Here is a 22,438-nt window from a genome sequence, read left to right on the forward strand (position 1 = left end):
CAATGGATATGGGCTTATTGATAATATGAGAATAGCTCCATCTAGTGGTCAGAATTCATATACATTATTTGAGAGAAGCGCAACCGCTGTTTTATTTAGTTAACTGAATTTTTGGATTAAATTATATCTCCTATTGTTAGTGAATCATTTTTAGCAATTATACCTGGGAACATTTTTAGATTTGACGTTCTTTCAATAGACAGTTGCGGTCAAAGTGGTTGTAGTATAAGCTAGGGAGGCTACCTCTCGTGTGCGCGCCCGTCTACATTCACAAGAACCCGCACGCAGCTGTCAGTAGGAAATACTGTTCGTGTTGGATGGATGCACCCTGCGGCTGTACCAGGATAAATTTATGACACATAGCGTGTTTTTTAAATTCAGAATGTAAACGTTTTACCTAAACGGTCGCTTTATTTAATGGGGGTAAATGCAGTAATTCCGCAAATCCTTCAGAGACATTTAGCCAGCCAGGCTAAGTGAAACGGGACACTAACAGCCGTAATGCTAATAGCTACATTAGGCTAATATAAGCTAAGTTAGCCGGACCGTTGCTCCTCTTACTGCTTAGCCCGTGTAGCGGTTCCAATCCGGGGACTAGCCTGTTCGGATTCTCTGCAAACGCAATAGTTTTTGCTGAAACCGGAGCTGTGGCGGGGAAAGGTGGCCTCAGTAACCCCCTGGCTTTCCAGGCGGACGAACCGCAGTGACACGCCGGTTGTTGGTGAGTTGAATGGCGGAGGTGAAGTTGTGTCTGACCGGGGCGCTGGGCAGGGCGAGGCCGTGGACGCTGGTCGGTGCTCGCTCAGGGCCTCGTCAGGCAATGAGGGTGTTAACTATCAGCTATTAGTAAACCATTAGCCCCGAATCGGGAAGTTGAGTCGCTTTGGCCTTCAGAGAGGATATGACAACAAAGACGGCGATGCTATTTGCTGCTGCTGCTGCTGAGGCACCTTACCGCTAGCTGCGTGGGACAACCACAACATTTATGAAACTGCTTTCTCAGCAAAGTACTGAACCACTATGGTGGTCCGGACGCTTTTTTGAGGTTGCATGCTGTCATACTAGTTCATCTATACATTATAGCCACTGTGCAGCTTTATTTATTGCATTTTCTATTAAGCATCTGAGAATGAAGAACCTAATTTCCTGTATTAGTAGCTCTATAAGAGACGTTAAGAGTGTTTTTAACCAGAGTTGAGTAGTCACTAGTTACATTTACTTAATTACATTTACTTGTAATTATTACCCACTGAATGAAAAACACACGTTTTAATCAAAAATTCACCAGACACAGACACTCACCTGCTGTTTTTTTTTAGAGTTTCATCAGTTTTTCTTATTGAAAGAAACTGATTTGGGGAAAAAAATAGTTTTATTTTTTGTTGGTTATATGAATTATTGTCATTTTAGTCTTTAAAATACCAAAATTTACACTTAACTTTATATTTTCGTCTGTCTTATTAAGTCATTTTTAAATATTAAATGGTTGATCATTTGATCAGTTACTCAGTTCTCGATAGACTTTTTACCAAATACTTCTTTACTGTTACTTGAGTACAATCTTTGGATACTCTGCCCACCTGTTTTTAACTGCTTTACATGTCTGTGTTTTTAACCATAAACCTTTTTTCTTATTCATAAATATAAAATTATATAGTAAATCTAATTAAGCAATTTTTCTTTTTACAGTGTAATTAAACAGTTTTAAATTTTCCCACTAGAGTTTGAAAACAGCTTTAAAATAATACAAACAAATAAAAAAAGTCTATTTGCGGTTGTGTTGTATTTGCTTTGCGCAAACCGAAATAAACTTGATTTAAGACTTATTTTTTAATCTACTGAAAATAGTTCATATTGAGAGTGAAAACATGTTTGCAGACATTTTTGCAAATAAAACATTTAAATATCTATTTTTCTCACTTCTGATACTGATATCTGAGGTTTGGTATCGGCTGATACCAATACAAAACAGAAAAACAGCTCAATTGACTTAAATGTTTCTTCTTTTAAAACACAGGCATGGATGTGCTGAATTACAAATTTATTTGTTAACTTTGCACCAGTAAACACATTTAAATGCACTAATAGCTTCACAAGCTTTGGTCACACATGTAAAAACAACTAGTTTACCATCTTTATTTAGGCTTTCATTCTACTTCCATGAGAAGTTCCTTTAAATTCAGTTGGTTTAGCAGAAAAGGAAACGCAGCTTAAAGCCTCTATTGTTTGTAAATTAGTGTAGGTAGCTTTAGTTATCAAATAAAGATGTATCAAATGCCTTCAAATAAACTAAAAGCTGTATTAAAGTTGCATAATCTCACTCTAAAATGTGAAAAAACCCCACAAACCTTTAATTTATGTAAATTTCTTCAGTGAAGAAAATGCTAAGAAAAATATTTCTTATAAAAATGTCAACTTGTGCAAGTATTTGTACGTCTGCTGTTAATGTTTTTCGCAAAACTCTTCTTTATATAAGTCAGCACTTGTATACAGAAGTGCTGGGACCAGAAAGGCGCTTAATATCTTCCTGTAATAAAATAAATTAATTAATCGCCTGATAAATTAATTTAAAATGAGCAAACTAATGTCCATTTGGAAAACATTTAAGGTTATTTCTCTCTAATATTGCTGAAAAGCCACCATTTTGATTTTGCACTACCTGCCCCTTTTGCTTGTTTTCCCTGTCTAAGCTGAATACTTTTAAAATACAATTTTTGTTACACTCCATTTTAAAAGTTTAAAAAAATCTTTTATCTATTATTATTATTATTATTATATTAGGTCGAAATTGCCTCAAAATGACATCATCATTGTTTTTTGCAATAATTTTTGGGACAATTTGTTTGACACTTCATAATTTCTACTACCTAGAGTTTCAATTTCTGCTTCAAGCTGGTCACGGCATTTTACACAACACTTCTTATTGGAAAAAAACTCCAGATTTAGTCATAGCTTGGGTTAAAAATCCACACATGCTGTTAAAGAGGCTCATCCAGCTTGTTGGTATTGTTCTGAGAAAAACAGGAAGTCCAGCCGACTCGCTTATTGTAATTTTAGTGCGAATCTGAGCCAGAAATGAGTCACTTATTGGATGAAGCCAGATGGAAAAACAACTCAATTATTCATTTCTAATTGCTTATTACCATCATGTACTTTAGTTTCAAGTGATTCTTGCTGAAAAGCAACACTTTTTTAATGCATTTAACCTTTTAAAATGTTACATTAATAAGAAAAGTCTAGATTTGTTTATTTATTTGGTTTCTATACTTATTTAAACTAAATAAAATCTAATTATTTTTTTTATACTGAATCTGATTTTAATCCCTTTGTTTTATAAGAAAGAAATTACAAATATTGATTTTTTATTTTTTTTTTGGAGTGTCTTTTATTTCAATCAGCCCTTTTGTGAATTGAATGACATAGTATTACAAGAACTTTGGTTTAATTACGATAATATTATCCTAGTAAAGATGCAATTTTACCACAGGCACATCTTAAAATTATGAGAAATTAGTTTAATGAGAAAAAAGCTTCAGTAAAATTAAATTTGTTAAATTTTTGTGCTGAAATTCTAGTGTTACCATTTTATTCTGGTAATATTAAGACTTTTTTCTGACATTATTTTAACTTTATTGTTGAAATAATATCAACAATAAGTATGAATAAAGTATATTCTTGTAACATTATGGCGTAAAAAACTTAGCTTGACCCAATATTTTTTAACTTGAATTCAAAGTGGTGATAAATTAAATCTGTAGAAAAACAAGATGGCCGCCTTGGGCGTGCTGGAATATATAGATCAATAATGATGAAAAAGAATCTAGATTCTCCAAAAATTAAATCTTCGAACACCAAAAATTTTGATTGATTGATTAAATCAACTTATCTCCAAACATTTCGTATGTTTTTGTAATTTACTTTCTGTTAATTTGTCCCAGAGACCTGAGATTGGAGCCATGGCTGAGCTGTCCACCTTGCCTCCTTCTCCACCTCCGCTGGGCGACCCCAGTGCCGCTACAGCTTCTGTGAATGAGCTGCCTCTGCCGAAGTCTTCCCTCTACAACGACAAAGCTTTGACTGGAAACACTTCTTCAGCACTTTCAAGAGGTTCGACCTCGACTGCTCAGCCTGAGACGGAGGAGCCAGCAGGGAAGAAACAGGAAACGGCGACCGGTGACCAGTCTGTTGCAGAGTCTGGTTCTTCCCAACCTGAAGCCCAGATAAAAACCACGCAGGATCCGTTATCTCCGGATTTAAACCCCGGTCCCAATCTGTACCCAAGCGTCCATGTTTCCTCTAACTCAAACCCCGTCGTTGACGTCGCTCAGCCGCAAACGAGTGCAGATTTCAACCCTACAACATCATCAACTAACGATGAGGAGAAACCTCAGCCGCCACAACAAGCACAAAAACCTCAAAATGAGCCGCCGTCGTCCCCAAACCCGGATCTGGTTGCTGAAGAACTGCCGACTACGTCCACCATAGCGGCGCCGTCGAGCCCAACTGTGCCTGTGATCCAAGAGCCAGCCAGCCCGGTGTTGAAGCCCAAGCCAAAACCGGCCCCGGACACGCTGAGCTACCTGGACTCGGCCAGCCTGATGTCGGGAACGCTGGAGTCGCTGTCCGGATTGGGAGAGGACGGGAGCTCTGTGGGCTCAGACTCTGAGATCAACGGGCTCACCTTGAGACGCACCGATAAGTACGGATTCCTGGGTGGCAATCAGTACAGCGACGGAGGGTATGTCTCTGCTAACACTCCCTTTCCTAATATTTGATCATCTGCTTCTCACATGATCAAATATTTCGTTTGTTCAGATAGATCACAGTTTGGAGAATAGGGTTAGACGTAGAGACTTTCACACCTGGTAGTTCGGTAATCTTGGTTCCATTTGTTGAACCACTTGTTACATTTTCAGCTGTTCTGTTTCAGATTTCGCTGTTTCACTGAGCTACTTGTTCCCCTCCTCACCTGTTGGGGCGCTGCACCAAGATCCACCGACAAAAACAACATGAAAGCATTCAACTTCTTCCCAAAATGTACCCATAAATGGAGTAGCGTCAGATTTTAGAGGTTATAAATTTCTCTTTTATCCTAAGTAAAAGACTGAGGCATTTCTCATGCTAGCGCTACACTAGCGCATTTGTTTGGGTTGTATTTACCCAGAATGCCCTGCGATTTAGTCCACTTTCTGTTCTTGGAGTGATCTCTGGACTGCTTAGCGTTCATGTTTGCATTCAAACCGCCTTCAACTGAACCAAAACCATGCCTGTGAATACTCCCAGCTTAGCTTAGTTCACTTTAATTAAACTCCAGTCCGTTTACGTAGAAAGTCCGGTTTGTTAACTGAGGTGTGAAATCGAAATTTAACTTTGACTCAAACCAAAAAAAAAAACAAACTCTGGTCCACCTAAAAATCTAGACCTCAGTTTGGTTGAAGTGAACTCTGAAGTGGTTTGAATGTATATGTGAATGACATTGACTACAACGCAAGGCATTCTGGGTAAATGCAACCAAATCAAACATGAGTTCATCTGCAGGGGGAGAAATGGCAACAAAAAGAGATCCTACACCCGCCAAAATCTGACGCCACTCCATTTTTGTTCACATTTCATGAAAAAGGAAGTTGCTCGGTGTCTTCTTCAGAGGTTCTTGTGTCGTTTCCTTCCTTAGGTTTTAATGCAGCGCCCCCACAGGTGAGGAGGGGAACAGGTTTGTCAAAACATTTGACTTATTTGACACAGCAGTGTAAAAGAAAACAGCTGCAGCTGAAAATGTAACAAATGTAGAAGGGCCGAAACGATTAATCGGATTAGTTGTCAACTAATTGAGTTATTGATTAATCGTTCAGTTCACCTTTTGCTATCAGTTAATCCTAAAAAAATAACAACAGATCAGCTCTATGCTGTTTTATGGTCAAGTGTATCAGAAAGGGCTGAGATTTTCACATGTTGATATTGGAAATATTTTATAGCTGCAGCTAGAAATGATCAAGCATTCATTAAAGGAATGCTGTGTTATTGCATTTCAGCCAATAAAACATTAATTATCGTATTTATAAAAGGAACTTATTTGTTTAATGTATTTCTGATATTGTATAAAAAAAGCAATAGTGGTTAAATGAATCGTCAGAATAATCATGACTCACATAATTGTCAGTTTCGATCCTAAAATGTTGCAGTTTTCCTCCCCAAATCGAACCAAGTCTACCAATCTATCAGGTGTGAAAACACTTTTTGAAAGCTGAGAACCAGGACAGCAAGAAAACACTCAAATCAGCTTAGTGATGATTTTAGTGTTTTGATGGCAGTTGTTGTTTGCACAAGTAGTTATTAGATTTATGGGAAAATTATTACAAGTGAGCCTTTTTCTTAATAAATAAAATCTGTAAATTTTTTATTGGTTCCATCCATTTATTTGGATTTTCAGATCGTCCTGGTGTTTCTTGTGTTTGGTCCTTTTCCTTTCTGCGGCACTAAACATATCTCTGTCCTTTATCTCTCCTCTGGTTTGACTCAAATAGTGCTGAGAGTGTTTTTCTGACTCAGTTTGTTCTGACGGTGTGTGTTTCTGTGGTATCACACACACGCACACACACCCACCCACGCACGCACACACACATACACACACCCATCAGCTCTTTTCCTACTTTCTGCTCAGATTTGTTTCTGTTTATCTGTCAGACTAATTGCACTTCCACTGATAAATAATTTAGGCTTTTAGATGTAATTTTCTGCTCGGTTTGTGCTTCTTTGTGACTGAACGCTTCCACTATTGGTACATCTCAGTAAATTTAAAAATGGAGAAAAAGTTCAATATTTTTAAGTAAAACCCATATAATAAATTGTCTTATCACTATGGAGTTAAATATTTTAAACTTTTTGTTTCTTTCAATTCTGGCTATGGTAGACAAAAAAGGTAGAGCAGATTTCTGCCAAAAAACTCACAAATTTTGAGATTAATTTCAGAATATTTTGAGAAAGAAAACTCAGATTTTTGTGTTTCAGTAGTTAGAATTGTTTGACATTTCAATCTACATTTTTTTCTAAAACATTTCTGAAATTAATCTAAAAATTTCATATTTTTTTGTAGGAAATTTCAGACTTTTCAAACTGAGAAATTTCCAAGTTTTTCCTAAAAAATAATTTATAAAATTAATCTAACAAATAGTTTTTTTCTAGAAAATACCAAACTTTTCAAACTTAGAAATTTTCCAAAATTTTCAAAAAAATTCTTAGCTCAATCTAAGAAATTTGAGGGTTTTTTTCAAGCTAATTTTTAACTTTTCAAGTTCAGAAATTTCTAAATGTCTGTCTAGATTAATATCAAAATTTATAATTTTTTTTTTTCTCACAGATATTTGACTTTGGAGCTCAGAAATATCCGTGTTTTTCCTAGGAAATTTCTGAGATTAATCTGAAAATAATTTTTTTTTTGCCAGTCATTTACTACTTTTTTTCTTGAATTTTGAGTTTTCATCATCGGTTCACAACGATTATCAATACTGCACAAAATAAAGGTGTGGAATTTAATAAGATAATATAACGTTTTGTCATATTATGTGAACTATTTTTTATTATTGTTATTTAGTGAAAAGGACATTCGAGTTGAAGTTGCGAGACAAAGGGAGATGAAATGGCTGGACATGTTCTGCCACTGGGACAAGTGGGTCAAACATCGCTTCCAAAAGGTACACAACAGCAATTCTTCTGAACTATTTACATTTTATTTTAAAATTTATTCTTTTATGCATCTAAATTGTGAACTTCCTGTGAATTTCAGGTGAAGCTGCGCTGCAGGAAGGGAATCCCGTCTTCCCTCCGATCTAAAGCCTGGCAGCTGCTGTCTGACAGCCAAGAGCTGCTGGAGGCAAACCCGGGAAAATTTGAGGTAAAATTAATCATTTCATTTTTTTTATTTCTGAAATCTAAACTTTTTATGTTAGATTTTTACTCTTATTTCTAAATCCTTGGAGAATTAATTATCAAACCCTTTTCTTTAGCGCTGAAACAATTAATCCATGACTGAAATAACTGTCAACAATCAATCAATCGTTAAGTGCGGTAATGAAGCCAAAACTGTACAAAAAATATTAAAGATAAAATAAAAACCTTATATATTCTACCAAAAACTCCCCAAGTGACAATTTTAGCTTCGATTGATTCAAATTCTGTGAAAACAAAAATCTCCTATTAAGAATTTTTTGCCATCCAATTACTAATCAATTAATCCAATTACTAATCAATTAATCCAATTACTAAGCAACCGATTGACATGTGGACACTGTGGGGCAGAAAGAGCTGCACTTTTCACATGTTGATGTCGCAAATATTTTCTTTTAAGGTGCATTAAAGCGGCGGTTTTCAAAGTGTGAGGCGCGCCTCCCCTGGGGGGCGCCAGAGTACTTTTGGGGAGGCGCGGTGCGAGGGGAAAAAAATAAACCGGAAAAGCTATCTGCTTGCTGTCTACTGATGTGAGAGAAACGTCTTTTACGCACACGATCAACTCTGTGGATTTAGGAAAAAGTTGGTAGTGGGGTGCGCGTGTGGAGCGGGGATCAGTGGAAATGTTTCCCGAGGATGTTTTGGCCAGTGATGTCAGTAACGTTACTGACGTCGGACCACTTTTTTCAGTAACGAGTAATCTAACGCGTTGCTATTTCAAATCCAGTAGTCAGACTACAGTTACTTATCAAAATCATTTTTGCGTTACTATCTTCTTTTGTTATTTAATCGTATTTCCTCTACGTGTCTTGTCGGTGACCGGCGTCTCTATCGACAGAAATGTAAACAATGGAGGAAGATGCTGCGTTTTGTTGGTGGAAAAACTGGAACTATTTTGAGTTTCTGTCCGATTATTATAAACGGCTTTGGGCTTCATTTTTTTAAAGTCGCTTGCAAGTTTAATGAGCGGCAGGTTGCGCCTTTTTGGGCTCGTTTTTGAACGTGAAGTTTCTCATTTGGGCTTGGAAATAAGCAGAGACTCATAATAAATCCCAGAATTTGTCCGTCATTAAGGTAGTATTACTCAGTCTCTCCTTGTCCATCATTTCCAGGATGATCCGTCCCGCTGTGTCTTTGTTAATGTCAAGTTAATGTATTACCTCTGAATGACGTCGAGCTTCGCGTTGCGCTCCAGAAAACTGCAAACATCGAGACCAATATGAACAGCGCAATAAACGTGAAAACAGCCACGAATAAACGTGTCCGTAGTTGGCAATAGTTATAATGGCAAGTTAGCACCGTTATAATTATTAATATTACGGTAAGTGTCGCAGCCATCTGAGCTGTGGAGCTGCAGGAGGAGCTCTGTGCTGCGACATCAAACTCAGGGGCGTAACGCAGAATCTGGAGGCTGGGGGGTGGGGGGCTTTAAAATCCTTCTTAGAGTTTTCCAGACAACAGTGGACCACACAAATTACTCATGTTTTTTATTTTTGTACAATCTCCTCTTCAGTTCAACCTTATCAGTGGAGACACATTGTTGATGTTACCATTATAAAATAGCTTACAATTAAGTATTGGCAAAGCTCAATGTGATTTTCACAAGAGGCAGAGCGTTGTTGTTAGCAGCTGCTGAAAGTAACTAAAAAGTTACTTAATCCTGCAGTTAGTTACTTTCCTGCAGTTAGTTACTACTTGACTTGGAAAGTAACTTAGTTACCTCCCCCCCCCCCCCTCCGCCCCCCTCCACGGGGGGGTGGGGGGGTGGGGGGGAGGCGCAGCAGGCCTTAAGCTCCTTGAAGGGGGGCTCACCCTTTCATACTTTGAAAACCCCTGCATTAAAGGAACGCCATGTTGTTGCATTTTAAGAAAAAACATTTTTATTTTCTTATATAAAAAAAAAAGAAATTAGTTATTTGCAAAAATGTATTTCTAATACTTTTAAATACTTTTAAATAAAAAATTTACAGAATGTGCCAAAAAAATCTTTTATCCGATTAATCAATTGTCAGATGGATAAATTATTCCTTGCCCTGCTTTTCATTTCTAGCTATCAATTTAGATGCTACAGTCTTTTCAATATCTGACTAAAAGTTGGACTGAGCAGAGAGCTTTAAATCTAGAGGAACAAAATGGCTGCAGACACAAACAAAATGTAATCTTCTTAACAGGTAATCCTCTCTGTCGGCTCTGTTTTTTGTCCCAGTCTGAAGGTTTACTCCTTATTTTGTTCCAAGAAAGCATTAATTAAAAAAAATAAAAATATTCTTTTGAACTTCTTTGCCTAAAACCTCATAATGCATTTTCCAGGATTTACATGGAGTCAAAAGATTATAAAGAATAAATTAGGGATGAAACAATTAATTTGATTAATCAATTTTTTTAAACAATTGTCAGCTAATTTAGTAACTGATTAATTGTTAACTGGAGTATAAAAACTCAAAAAATGACCATTTTGTTGAAAGTAATTAAGCCAAAGCTGTATTAAAATTAATATATTGTTTCTGGAGATAAAATATTCTTAGTCTGTAAAAATGTTTTACCCAAAATTCCTCAGGTTCAAATAGCTTTCAGAAGATTTTTTTTTTTGCTTCACTAAATCAATCAATCAATCAAACTTTATTTGTATAGCACATTTCAGCAGCAAGGCATTTCAAAGTGCTTTACATCAAATCAAACACAAATATACAATGCAACATAGAATCAACAATAAAAACACAACATAGTCAGATTCTGTCAATAAGTCTGTAATTGATTACGTTTCAAATAAAACTCTAAACAAGTGGGTTTTTAGTTGAGATTTAAAGGAAGTCAGTGTTTCAGCTGTTTTACAGTTTTCTGGAAGTTTGTTCCAGATTTTTGGTGCATAGATGCTGAATGCTGCTTCTCCTCGTTTGGTTCTGGTTCTGGGGATGCAGAGCAGAACCAGAACCAGAACCAGAACCTGAGAGTTCTGGAAGGTTGATACAACAGCAGCAAATCTTTAATGTATTGTGGTGCTAAACCATTCAGTGATTTATAAACTAACAACAGTATTTTAAAGTCTATTCTTTGAGCGACAGGGAGCCAGTGGAGAGACTTTAAAACTGGTGTTATGTGCTCTATCTTCCTGGTTTTAGTGAGAACACGAGCAGCAGCATTCTGGATCAGCTGTAGCTGTTTGATTGATTTGTTGGACAGACCTGTGAAGATGCCGTTACAATAATCAATACGACTGAAGATAAACGCATGGATGAGTTTCTCTAGATCTGGCTGAGACATTAGTCCTTTAATCCTGGAAATGTTCTTCAGGTGATAGAAGGCCGTCTTTGTGACTGTCTTTATGTGGCTCTGAATGTTCAGGTCAGAGTCCATCACTACTCCCAGGTTTCTGGCCTGATCTCTGGTTTTTAGTTGTAATAACTGAAGCTGTGCACTGACTAAACGCTATGTTGCATTTTTGGCAATAAAATGTTTATTTTCTTATTTAAAAATGGAATTGAATTGTGTTATTTATATTTTTGTAAATTTTTGATATTCTATAAATACAAAAAATTGAGAATCTGGAGAATGTGCCAATTTTTGTTATCCGATTACTCGTCAGAATAGTTGATTACTAAAATAATCTTGAGTTGTAGCTCTGGATAAAATGACATATTTCTTATTTTGTTTTTGTTTATTTTTTTCCTGCAGGAGCTGGAGAGAGAGCCAGGCGAGGCTAAATGGCTGGACATCATCGAGAAAGATCTTCACCGGCAGTTTCCTTTTCACGAGATGTTTGCTGCGCGCGGTGGACACGGGTAAATATGCAACTTTAATGGAAAAAGTAGCTTAACGTTTCCCACAAAGGCGACCCAGTGGAAGCATAAATGGCCCATAAACATTAAGAAAAGTGTTTTTTATTCCCAGAGTAGAGAGAAGTTTTTCACCATAAAACCTCAGAAGTGCTTGTATTTGAACAAAGTTTCATTCTCAACGTGTTTTCTTTTGCAGACAGCAGGATTTATTCCGCATCCTGAAGGCCTACACGGTGTACCGGCCTGATGAGGGTTACTGCCAGGCCCAGGCTCCCGTGGCGGCAGTGCTGCTCATGCACATGCCTGCAGAGGTTAGAGCTTCCCCATCATCTCATTTAGGAAACAAATATGCTAATTCTGCAATAACTTGTACAAAGTTAATGAAATGTTTTATAAAGGTTTAATTACTGTGAAGTTATGCCACATGTACATCAGAATATTCAGATTTATTTAGCTGTAGCCTAGCAAAAAGTAACATCTCATGACGCTGGTTCTGATTTTGTTCTCTTTGTTCAAAATGTTTTGGTTGAGGCATATCCGGAAAAATTTTAGCTCTTATTTTTTTTTACTTTCAGACAATTAATCTTACATCTCTTTGATAGCTTTCAAACTATGTGGCCAGACAGAGATTTATAGAGGAGTGGCAAAAGCAAATGAGGTGGATTAGCAGTTAAAGTTGTCCTTCTGCACATGTTACTGTGGAACATCCTCTGCTGTTTGAATATTGAGCTAACAGTCATACAGTAATGGTTTCTTCAGTCAGAGGCCTGTTGACAAACGTTGGAAGACTGACTGCTACCGGAGTCCTGACATTCAATTTCCCTTTGGAATAAATTAAGCGTCTTTGAATTGAATTTAAATTAAAATTACACACAAATGGACGTCTGAGTTGAGCCTGTTGGACTTTATTTAGAGTAAACAGTAAAAAGCAAAAGGAATTTTACCTACATTTTACAATTATAGCTTCTTTTTACATAAAAAGTGTTTTAATTCCAGCTTGACACAAGACAGAATTACAGAAACATTAGTTAATGTCATTGTGTCACACAGATAAAGCCTGTTTTTATTGCACACAATCCTTGTTTTGTTAGAAATTAGAAATCATTTTTTGAGTTTGGTGTCTGTTTGTGCCCACTCAGCTTACACACCATCAGAGAGCGTGGGCATTGTGGGAAAAAAACACAACCCACGTTCACAGCAGAAGGAGCTTAACGTAGCTGCAGATGCAGACATCCACATAATACAAAAACAAGAAGAAGCGTTTGTAGTTTTTAGTACGACTCCTTTAGAAGTTAAAACATTTTGCATCCATTTTTGAAGGATCCATATTAACTGAAACTCTTTTTTTTTGTAGCACAGTGTCTACTAAATGCAGGAAGTGGGCAAAAACAGAGAGAGGGAATACAGCAAAAGTCTAGAACTTATGAACAAATATATATATTTTTGGTGTGAAAAAGACTCAACAGCTTATAAATGCTAAAACAAGAGAGAATATGGAGTGATTAAAATAAGTATTTACCCTCTTAGATGTTTTACTCTTTTTGTTCAAGTGCTTGAATTTCATTTAGATGTTTTCAAGGTTCCTTGAAAGTGGTTGATATTCAAACTGCACAGTTTTATAATAAATTACAATCTAATATTTGATTAAAATCCTAAATTTGGAAAGCTTTATTTACAGTTGAAACCAGATATTTACATACATCGAATAAAAAGAGATGCACATTTTTTTCCCACTGTCTAAAGTAAAGTCAGACTAAACTTTTCTTGTTTAAGTTGATTAGAAAAAAAAAAAAATATTTCTGTTTGCTAAATGCCAGAAAACGTAGTGAGAACATTCTTTAGAGACTTATCTGGTGACTAGTTTTACTATGTTAGTTTTACTATGTTAGTTTATCTTTAGTTGACATTATTATGTAGACGTTTTTCACACCAGAGTTTTGTTGATTTGATTTATTTGTAAAGCAATAACAGGGTTAAGCACCCAAATAGCAACTGAAAATATAAAATATATCAATATTTTGTTGCAAATGCTGCATTGTAGTAACCTTTAAAGGTTTTCTGTGTCTTTCTGAAGACTTAAATAATGTTTAATTTTGTGTTTTGCAGCCAGCTTTCTGGTGCCTGGTCCAGATTTGTGAGAAGTATCTCCCTGGCTACTACAGCGCCGGCCTGGTGAGCGAATGAAGCGGCCCATTTTTATTTTCTCCGTTTCTCAGGATTGTTAACTTTCCCTTTTCTTTTTTTTTAGGAAGCGATTCAGCTGGACGGCGAGATCTTTTTCTGTCTCCTGCGGCGCACGTGTCCGATGGCGTACCGTCACCTTAAGAAATTCAAGATTGATCCGATCCTCTACATGACGGAGTGGTTCATGTGCATATTCTCACGCACTTTACCGTGGTCCTCTGTGCTGCGCGTCTGGGACATGTTTTTCTGTGAAGGTGCAACTCAGTTTTACCTCTTTTGTCACACTTAAATTTAGGACAGGAACGATTAATTGCGATCAATTGCAATTAATCGACTATTGAAATAATCATCAACTAATTTAGTAATAGATTAATCATTAACTGGAGTATATAGACTCAAAAATATAGGCCATTTGCTGGGAAAAAAAGACATTCAGAGCAGTAGCTAATTAAAACTGTACAAAAAAATAGTTTTGTTTAGTTCATCTTAATTTTGCATTAAGATAAAAAAAAACCTCTCAAACCATGTATGACTGAAACGATTAATCAAATTAATCTAGATTAATCGATTATTGAAATAATGGTAATCTAATTTAGTAATCGGTTAATAGTTAACTGGAATATACATACTTGGAAAAAATAGGCTATCTGGTTAAAAAAACAAACATATTCAGAGTGATAATTACGCAAAGTTGTACAAAAATATATACATTTTGCAACTAACATGAAAGAAAAAAAAATTTGCTTGTAATTATTTTCTACCCACAATTCTTCAGGTGGTGTAATTTTCACTTCACTTGGTTTCTGTAAACCTCACACATGTAAAGGCAGCTGACAAGCCATGTAGGCCTGAAACGATTAATCAATTATTGAAATAATCGTCATCTAAATTAGTAACCGATTAATCGTTAACTGTAGAGACTCAACAGAAAAAACAACATACTCTGAGCAGTAAATAAACCCTCACACCCTTGCTCTAGATTTAACTTTTCTTTCTCATCTCTTGAGAGAAATGTATTTAATTTTTATTTTTATCTGTGCTTGTAGGAGTGAAGATAATATTTCGCGTGGGCTTGGTGCTGCTGAAGCAGATGCTGGGCTCTGTGGATAAACTCCGGGAACTGCAGGGAATGTACGAAACCATGGAGCGGCTGAGGAACATCTCACCCGACACCATCCGGGAGGACGTGCTGGTGCAGGAGGTGAGCGTTTCTGTCTGAACTTTACACACCGGAAAAACAACATATTACCAAGTACTTATAGTTTAGTTTCTGGTGCTAATATCATGTGTAGGGCTGAAACTATTAATCAATTATTGAAATAATCGTCAACTAATTTAGTAATTAGTTAACGAGAGCATGCAAAGAGTAACATAGTCAGAGCAGTAATTAAGTACAAACTGTACAAAAAATATTAATGTTTTTAAAAAAAAATAAAGTTAAAAAGAAACCCTTTATCTGGAAATATGTGCTCCCTAAAACTCAAGTGGTAGTTTTAGCTTCACAAGATTAAAATTCTGTAAAAAAAAAAAAATCTTCTATTAGGCAAATATTATTATTTGGTTAATTCATAAAAAATAATAGTATTAATGAATGCTATGTTATTGCATTTTGAGCTAATCTAATTTTTCACTCATTCAAAAAGGACTGTATTTGTTCATTTACGTATTGTAATTCATTTCTAATATTGTACAAAATAATCTTAGCTTTTACTTCATTTAAAAAATAAATATTTTTTTCTCTTTTTAAATTTTTAGTGTGGTATTTATTGCTGCCTGTTGGTCAGGATTCCCTCAGTGGGTTTTTTTTATTCTTGTAAAATAACAATTAAATAAATACATTTTTAATAATCTGAATAATCAATAGATAACTAAAGTAATCATTAGTTTCAGTCCTGATCTTATAATAACACTTGAAATGAGACAAAACTAACTTAAAAGTAACTTTTTAGTAAGATAAAGGTCTTTATATTGATGTAAAAGTACTGGTTCCTTTGGCAGATTATTTCACTTATGTCGCTTTCAACTGGCACTGCGCCGTTACCTAGCAACCCTCGCCAAGCCCAGGCCGTCACCTAGCAACCAAATTCTAGTTCCACGGGCAGATTACTTCACTTAGAACAAGACCTGTTTAAGAAGTTCATTTCATTTTCATTTTACGTATTTATTTTAAACAAGTTTTCAAAAACAAGAAAACAAGCAGTGAGTAGGACAAGAGAAAATATGTGCGTACGTAAACAAGAACAAAATAATTAGTTTCTGTTTGAAAAGGGGCAGGAAGAAGTAAACACTTATTTAATCCTATGTCCTTTGCCCCAGTTTATTAAAATGTGTTACTTATCAACTCAATTATTATCAGAAATATGTAACTAAAACTTTGAGTTAAATATGTTGTGAAAAAGAACCAACAAATAAATTATTTCACATAAACAAAATTATTACAAACTAATTCTCATAGCTTGACGAAAAATATATTAACTCATAATAATAATTGTAAATAACTGGGGAGAATAATTATCAACTCCTTGCCACCTTATAAATTCTTTGTTATATAAGAATAAATACAATTAAAAACAACCAGAAATAACAATAATAATCTACTAATAATGGTAATAGCAACACAGAAGAAAGCAAGAAAAAATAACTAACTATATTTGTGTTAATTCCCTTCTTCACTGTACAATGTGATATTTGTATTTATTTAAGTAAAATAAGTGCAACTAGAACTTGCTACTCATTTTAATCTAATAACCGTTTATTTGTGTCATAATAGTCATAAATAAGATATTTGCACTAGAAACCCGTCTACTTGGTAGGATCTTTGGTTCTGTTTTCTTATTTTTAGACACACAGACTTGCACAATGACTCATTTTCCAGGCGGCACCTTGTCTCACACGCCTCACTTCCTCTGTCTGTGCTCAGATCATAATGCTGCCGGTGACCGAGGCGCTCATCGAGAAGGAGTGCAGCGTCCAGGTGAGGAAGTGGAAGGACTCCAGAGGTGAGCTGACCCACAAACCGGGCCGCCGGCTCCACGGCACCAGAGCCATCTATGAGTATAAGCGCCGGGCGTCGTCCATCAGCTCGGGCGGCAGTTTTTCCTTCCTGGGCAGCTCTGCGCCGCCGCCGGGGCCGCTGCGCGCTTCGTCCAGCCTCCTCTCCCTGCCCGGTTTCCGGAAATCCAGGGCTCCTTTCTTCTCCCAGCCTAAAAAAATCTCCTTCTCGGGTCCTTCTGGGGCGGAGAGCCAGTCCCCTGTTGCCTCATCGTCGGGCCAGAAGCCGCCAATCCCCCCCGGCGCGGCTCCGAAGGCGCCAACGCCGCAGGTCCAGAGCCCTTTAGCCGTGGAGAGCAGCTCAGCACAAATCCAACCGGCTCCGCCGAACACGCTGTCGCCGAAGATCGTTTCAGAGCAGATCACTCCCACAATCCCATCGCCGACAGCCAACAACGCGCCGCTGCAACCGCTGCCGCCGCCGCCACAACCACAGCCACCAAAAGAGGCAACCCCATCTGTGTCCGGAGACGACGAAGGAAAGAAGAAGAAGAAAAGCAAAGAAGACAAGAAGAAGGAAAAGGAAGATGAGAAGAAAAAGCTGAAGGAGAAGAAAGAGAAGGAGAAAGTTGAAAAGGAGAAAACGAAGAAGGAAAAGGAGAAGAAGAAAGCAGGAAAGAAAAAGGACAAAGGGGCGGAGGAGAACGGAGCGACGGCTGCGGCGAAAGATTCAACCTAGTTTTTCCCACAATAGTTTAAAAAAAAAGAGGGAAAAATGGACAGAAAAACCTGATTAATTTAAGAGGTGGTGACTTCCTGTCATTCTGAGACTTTATATATTTGAAAGACTGATGGAGATGAAGATGATGAAGACTGGATTATGGTTTTAATAGCACCTGGAGGGGCGGATTACCTCTCAGCGCTTTTCTCCCCCCAACAACGCAACTGGAGCACAGGCTGCACTGCAAAAAACACAACGTATTACCAACGATCCTTAGTCTAAACTTTAGTGCAAATATACATTTCAAATACAACAAAATTAACTTACAAGTTACTTTTCAGCAAGAAATAGGAGAAAAAATACATTATTTCACTTATAACATTGAAATATTAGGCAGACACTAAGAAAATAATACAAGAAATTAGAATAAAGTCCTAAAATGATGAGAACAGTCGTAATGATACGAGGATAAAGTCATAATATTACCACTTTAGTCTTGTATTATTACAACTTTATTATGTTATTCTGACTTTATGCTCGTAATCCTCCGACTTTATTTTCATACAACTTTATTCTCGTGTTATTACGACTTTATTCTCATGTTATTACGACTTAGTTCTCATCTTTTAGTCTTGGTAAAACACTCCAAAGCTCCTTTATCTGGCTGAAAAGTTATTTTTAACTTAGTTTTGTCTTATTTCAAGTGTACTGAGATATTTGGTCTAGAAACAAGAAAAAAATTCTTGGTAAGATTTTGTGTCTTTGCAGTGCATGAATCTGATTTAATTTTTTTTTGCTGAGAAACATTTATTTTATAATTTTTTTGTCTATGTTGGTTCTTACAGAAACACGAGGAAGTCTTTAGAAGCGGTGCCATAGTGTGTTAAATTAATTTAAATTAAAATCTAGCTGCAGCTCACAGGATTAACACTCCGTACGTTGTGTTTAACTGGAATACGGGGGATAAAACATCTCAAACGTAGGCACTGAAGACAAAATCGCTTTTTATGATGTTGAGGATGTATTTATTGTCTTTGTAAATGTGTGTGAGTGTGTGTGTGCCTTAGTAGATTAGTGAAATGTGTTGTGGACTCCTACAGCTTGCTTTTTTTTTTTTTTCTTCTTCTTTTTTTTTTAAATGTAATTTCAAACTAATGTTGAACTCTCTCTGATGCCGAACTCCGAGCCGCTCCGAAACTTTCGTTTGCTTGTTTTTCAGGGGGAATAATAGAAACACAGGTTTTAAAAATCAAATTTAGGTGCACAAATTTGAGAACTTGATTAAAATTAACTTATGGGAAACACTTCTAAAATTAAATTAAATACTTTATTTTCTTCTAAATTTGCACAGAATATATGATTTTTTTTTTGGCCTTTTGGCAAAATTACGCCTGACTATTTTCATGTCAGATCCAAATTTAATCATATTTTTTTCCTGTTTTGCTCAATTTCTGTTCTGAAAAAGAAATTACAAATGACAGAAAGTATTATAATAAAAGTGACTTTTATTTCAGTCATCCCTACTGTGAGTTGGACGACAAAGTATTAAGGCCAGGCTACCAGAACTTTTGTTTACTTACAAGAATAAAGTCATAACATTCCCTGAAAAAGACACATTTTCACCAGAAAAACATCTTAGAATTACCAGAAAAAAAGTTATTTAATGAGGAAAAATCCTCTCCAGTTATCAGAATATAACACTTAAATTTTTTGTTACCTTTCATCTCATAAAAGTATAACTTCATTCTCCTAATTATGACTTTTTTTCTGGTAATACTATAACTTTTTTCTCATATTATTTTGACTGATTTTATTCTTGTAATTAAAAACAGGAATCCTTATCTGGCTCTAACTTTCCGTCATAAAGTTGACCAGAATTCAAAGTCCAAATAAATAAAAGCTGTAAAATACGCTTATGAAACAAGATGGCCGCCTTGGATGTGTTGACGTCACTCGTTACTATGGAAACACAAGAAGTGGGTTGGGGGGGAAAAAAACATCCAGATTTTCCTAAACTTTCCAAAATCTTGAAAAATTAAAATTGATTTATTGAACTGAATCTAATTTTAAGAATAATTTTAATTTTAAATCACTTTAAAAACTTGATGCTAACCAGATTTAATCACTTCTAAACCAGTTTTTATTGTTTGTCCCAGCTGTTGTTTTAAGGTGAAATAAATAAATTTCAAACTGGTTATTATTTTTATTAGTCTGTCCATCGGTGGCCCACAGCATAATGCTTCCACCACTGTGCTTAACAGATAAAGAAGTGTAATATCTACTCTTCCTAGCATAATGGTAATCATGACATAATAGCTCAATCGTTACTGAGTGGCGCTGATGATCCAGCATATTCAGTGTTGCTATTCGCATCATGATCCATTTAAACTGGAAGCTTTGGTCAGTTTATGATCAACAAAGATGCTTTTTTGAGAGGATAAAGCCGGTTAAATTGGCGTTTGTGATGTAAAACCAATCGGTTTAGTTGAGTTCTACCATTTATGCCAACAAGAAATGTCAAATATTTCTCTACAGCTCTTTGTAGTTTGGAGAACATCTGGAAGAAGTTCAAATTTGTGCACCTAAGTTTTGTTTTTAAGTTAAAAGGATGAATTCGTAGTAGGCCAAACTTCTGAGCAGCACTGTAAAACACAGAAGACTGAAGGAAAGAGGAGACAATGTTATGGTGTTTCCTGTCCGTGAGAAATTCTATACATATTAAAAAAGGAAAGTGCTTTTATGCACTTGTCGGGCAAAGAGAGATAGTATTAATTTCAATCCAAATGAACAAATTGTACATTTTGTCCAATTAAATTTCAATATTTCACAACTTGAGCTCATTAACCAGTGAGACTGTGGTTTTGAAACAATGAAGGATGTTTTTTTTTTTTTTTTTTTTTTTGCACTTGCACCATTGAAGTTATTCACTCATCTGTTTGAAATCACTGCCTTGAGGACCTACTGCAAGGTGCCAGGGTGTGCCAATGTAGCATTAACATCTGATCCGGGTGTATTTATGTACAAAGGAGGTTAATTTAATCAAATATAGTATATTATGAATTATTATTTTCATCTGAATATTTTTCTAAGAGGAAGGGACACCTGTTGGACTGGAACAATGGACTTTTTGCACGTCAAACTTGATGCATTTCTTTTGCTTTTGAGTTTACTCATTGTCGGTTTGGTTGAATTATTTTCAGTGACATACAGTATTAAATGAAAAGAGTTAAAAAGAAAGAAGTGAGGACAAACTGAACAAGCTGAGTCGATGGATTCAGGCAAAAACAGGAGGAACGTTCTGAGTGGTTTAACGAGGACAAGATCTTTGTGTGTTTTAAATCTAACGCTCTAATCTATTTACACTCAGTGTTTTGTACTGTAATCTTTATGCATTCGTTAAACGGCACTGAGCCTGTTGGGAATAACACCACGGCCAATCAGGGCCATTGTAGGTAGAACAAAAGGAGTAAATGTCCACTGAGAAATTCAGAAATTTTGAGCTTAATCTCAGTAATTTTCTTTGGGGAAAAAAAAGAAATTGAAAATTCTGAGTTTGAAAATTTAAAATATTGCAAGAAAAACTAAAATTTCCAGATTAATCTCAAATTTTTTTTTTTAAAAACTGGGAAATTTCTGTTTCAAAATGTGACAATTTTTGACATTTCAACTTGGAAAATTTCCAAAAGTTGAATTTTTTATTTTATTATTATTATTTTATTTTATTTTATTTTTTTTTACTTTTTAAACTTTTTTTTAAAGAAAATTTCTGAGATTAATCTCAGAATTTCAGATTTTTTTCTGGCAAACTTTCGTCTTTTCAAACTCAAAAATTTCTCTTTTTTTCAAGAGAGATTAATTTCTGAGATTAATCTCAAAATTTTTGTTGCACATTTTTGACTTGGAGGTTTTTTAAGTTTTTGATTAATTTACATAAATAAATTATTGCAAATTTTCAAGCTCAGAATTTTCCAAGATTTTTTTTTCTTCACTAAAATCTACAAATTTTAATTTTTTGGTGGAAATTTTCTTCTTTTTTTTCTCTTGTCTACCATGGCCATATTATGGCGTTGTAAAATAGTGCAGAATAGTTTGTGTAAAACCATTAAGATCAAACATCGAGTCTCTTGCTGTTTAGCAGTTATCTAGTCGTCGTACCTAACATCTCCTCCAGATTCATTGTTTATGTCGTGACTCTGATGTCATTTACCTTCATATGTCTCATATTTCATCATAGATCAGTGTAACGTAACAAACCACATCTATGCAAACCTTCTTCCATCTTGACTGTTGATGTGTGCAGCAGCAGCAGCACACAATTAAATCAGCTAAAAAAATGATTTTTGTGCTTCAGTCGGTGTGTTTTCTGCACACTTTCAGATGTTTCGTGAGCAAATCCTCCTCACTAAACATCGATTTGCTGAGAGAGCGATGTAATAAACGTGAATCTGACACTATTTCTAGGTTCAGCACTTGGCTCTGCAATACTGAGGATAAATTACAACAATAAAGTCGATCCTCGTCTGTCATTTCTGCGTTAATGATGAAGCTGCTTCGTTGGGAATAACTCCACTGATGCAAGTACTTAAAGTGTTTCTCTCAATGCCGTTACGTCTGTTTGTGTCTTAAGTTTACATCTCTCTCTCTCTTTCTGTGGCGAAAGTGAAATGAAATCATAGCTAAATAAATTCATTCCTTCAGATTGACAACTGATGTATTTATAATGATGATAATGACAGTTGTGATGAATAATAAACTGTAATATATTAAGTCATCAGGGTGTGTGTGAGATTTTGTTTCATCCTTAATTTAGAAAATGATCTGTTGT

The 22,438-nt window shown here is 35.8% G+C and overlaps 1 protein-coding gene across 1 annotated transcript; it reads left to right on the forward strand.

Annotated features, from left to right (window-relative positions):
- The first annotated feature begins 268 nt into the window (after positions 1-268).
- LOC122821675 (TBC1 domain family member 10A-like) lies at positions 269-22,384 on the forward strand. Its single transcript, XM_044099788.1, has 10 exons — positions 269-721; positions 3,939-4,738; positions 7,589-7,688; positions 7,781-7,888; positions 11,614-11,720; positions 11,914-12,028; positions 13,824-13,889; positions 13,966-14,155; positions 14,948-15,102; positions 16,822-22,384. Exons 2-10 carry the CDS (start codon positions 3,957-3,959, stop codon positions 17,629-17,631), a joined length of 2,433 nt encoding a protein of 810 aa, XP_043955723.1. The 5' UTR covers positions 269-721; positions 3,939-3,956; the 3' UTR covers positions 17,632-22,384.
- The last annotated feature ends 54 nt before the right edge of the window (positions 22,385-22,438 follow it).

Source organism: Gambusia affinis, linkage group LG19, assembly GCF_019740435.1.
Source record: "Gambusia affinis linkage group LG19, SWU_Gaff_1.0, whole genome shotgun sequence".
Classification (NCBI taxonomy): Eukaryota; Metazoa; Chordata; class Actinopteri; order Cyprinodontiformes; family Poeciliidae; genus Gambusia; species Gambusia affinis.

Excerpts from the sequence above, each read along its gene's own strand:
- LOC122821675 (XM_044099788.1), top strand. The coding sequence starts at position 3,957 with ATGGCTGAGCTGTCCACCTTGCCTCCTTCTCCACCTCCGCTGGGCGAC. Across the intron at positions 7,689-7,780 it reads TCAAACATCGCTTCCAAAAG|GTGAAGCTGCGCTGCAGGAA; the intron begins GTACACAACAGC and ends TGTGAATTTCAG. Across the intron at positions 15,103-16,821 it reads AGGACGTGCTGGTGCAGGAG|ATCATAATGCTGCCGGTGAC; the intron begins GTGAGCGTTTCT and ends GTCTGTGCTCAG.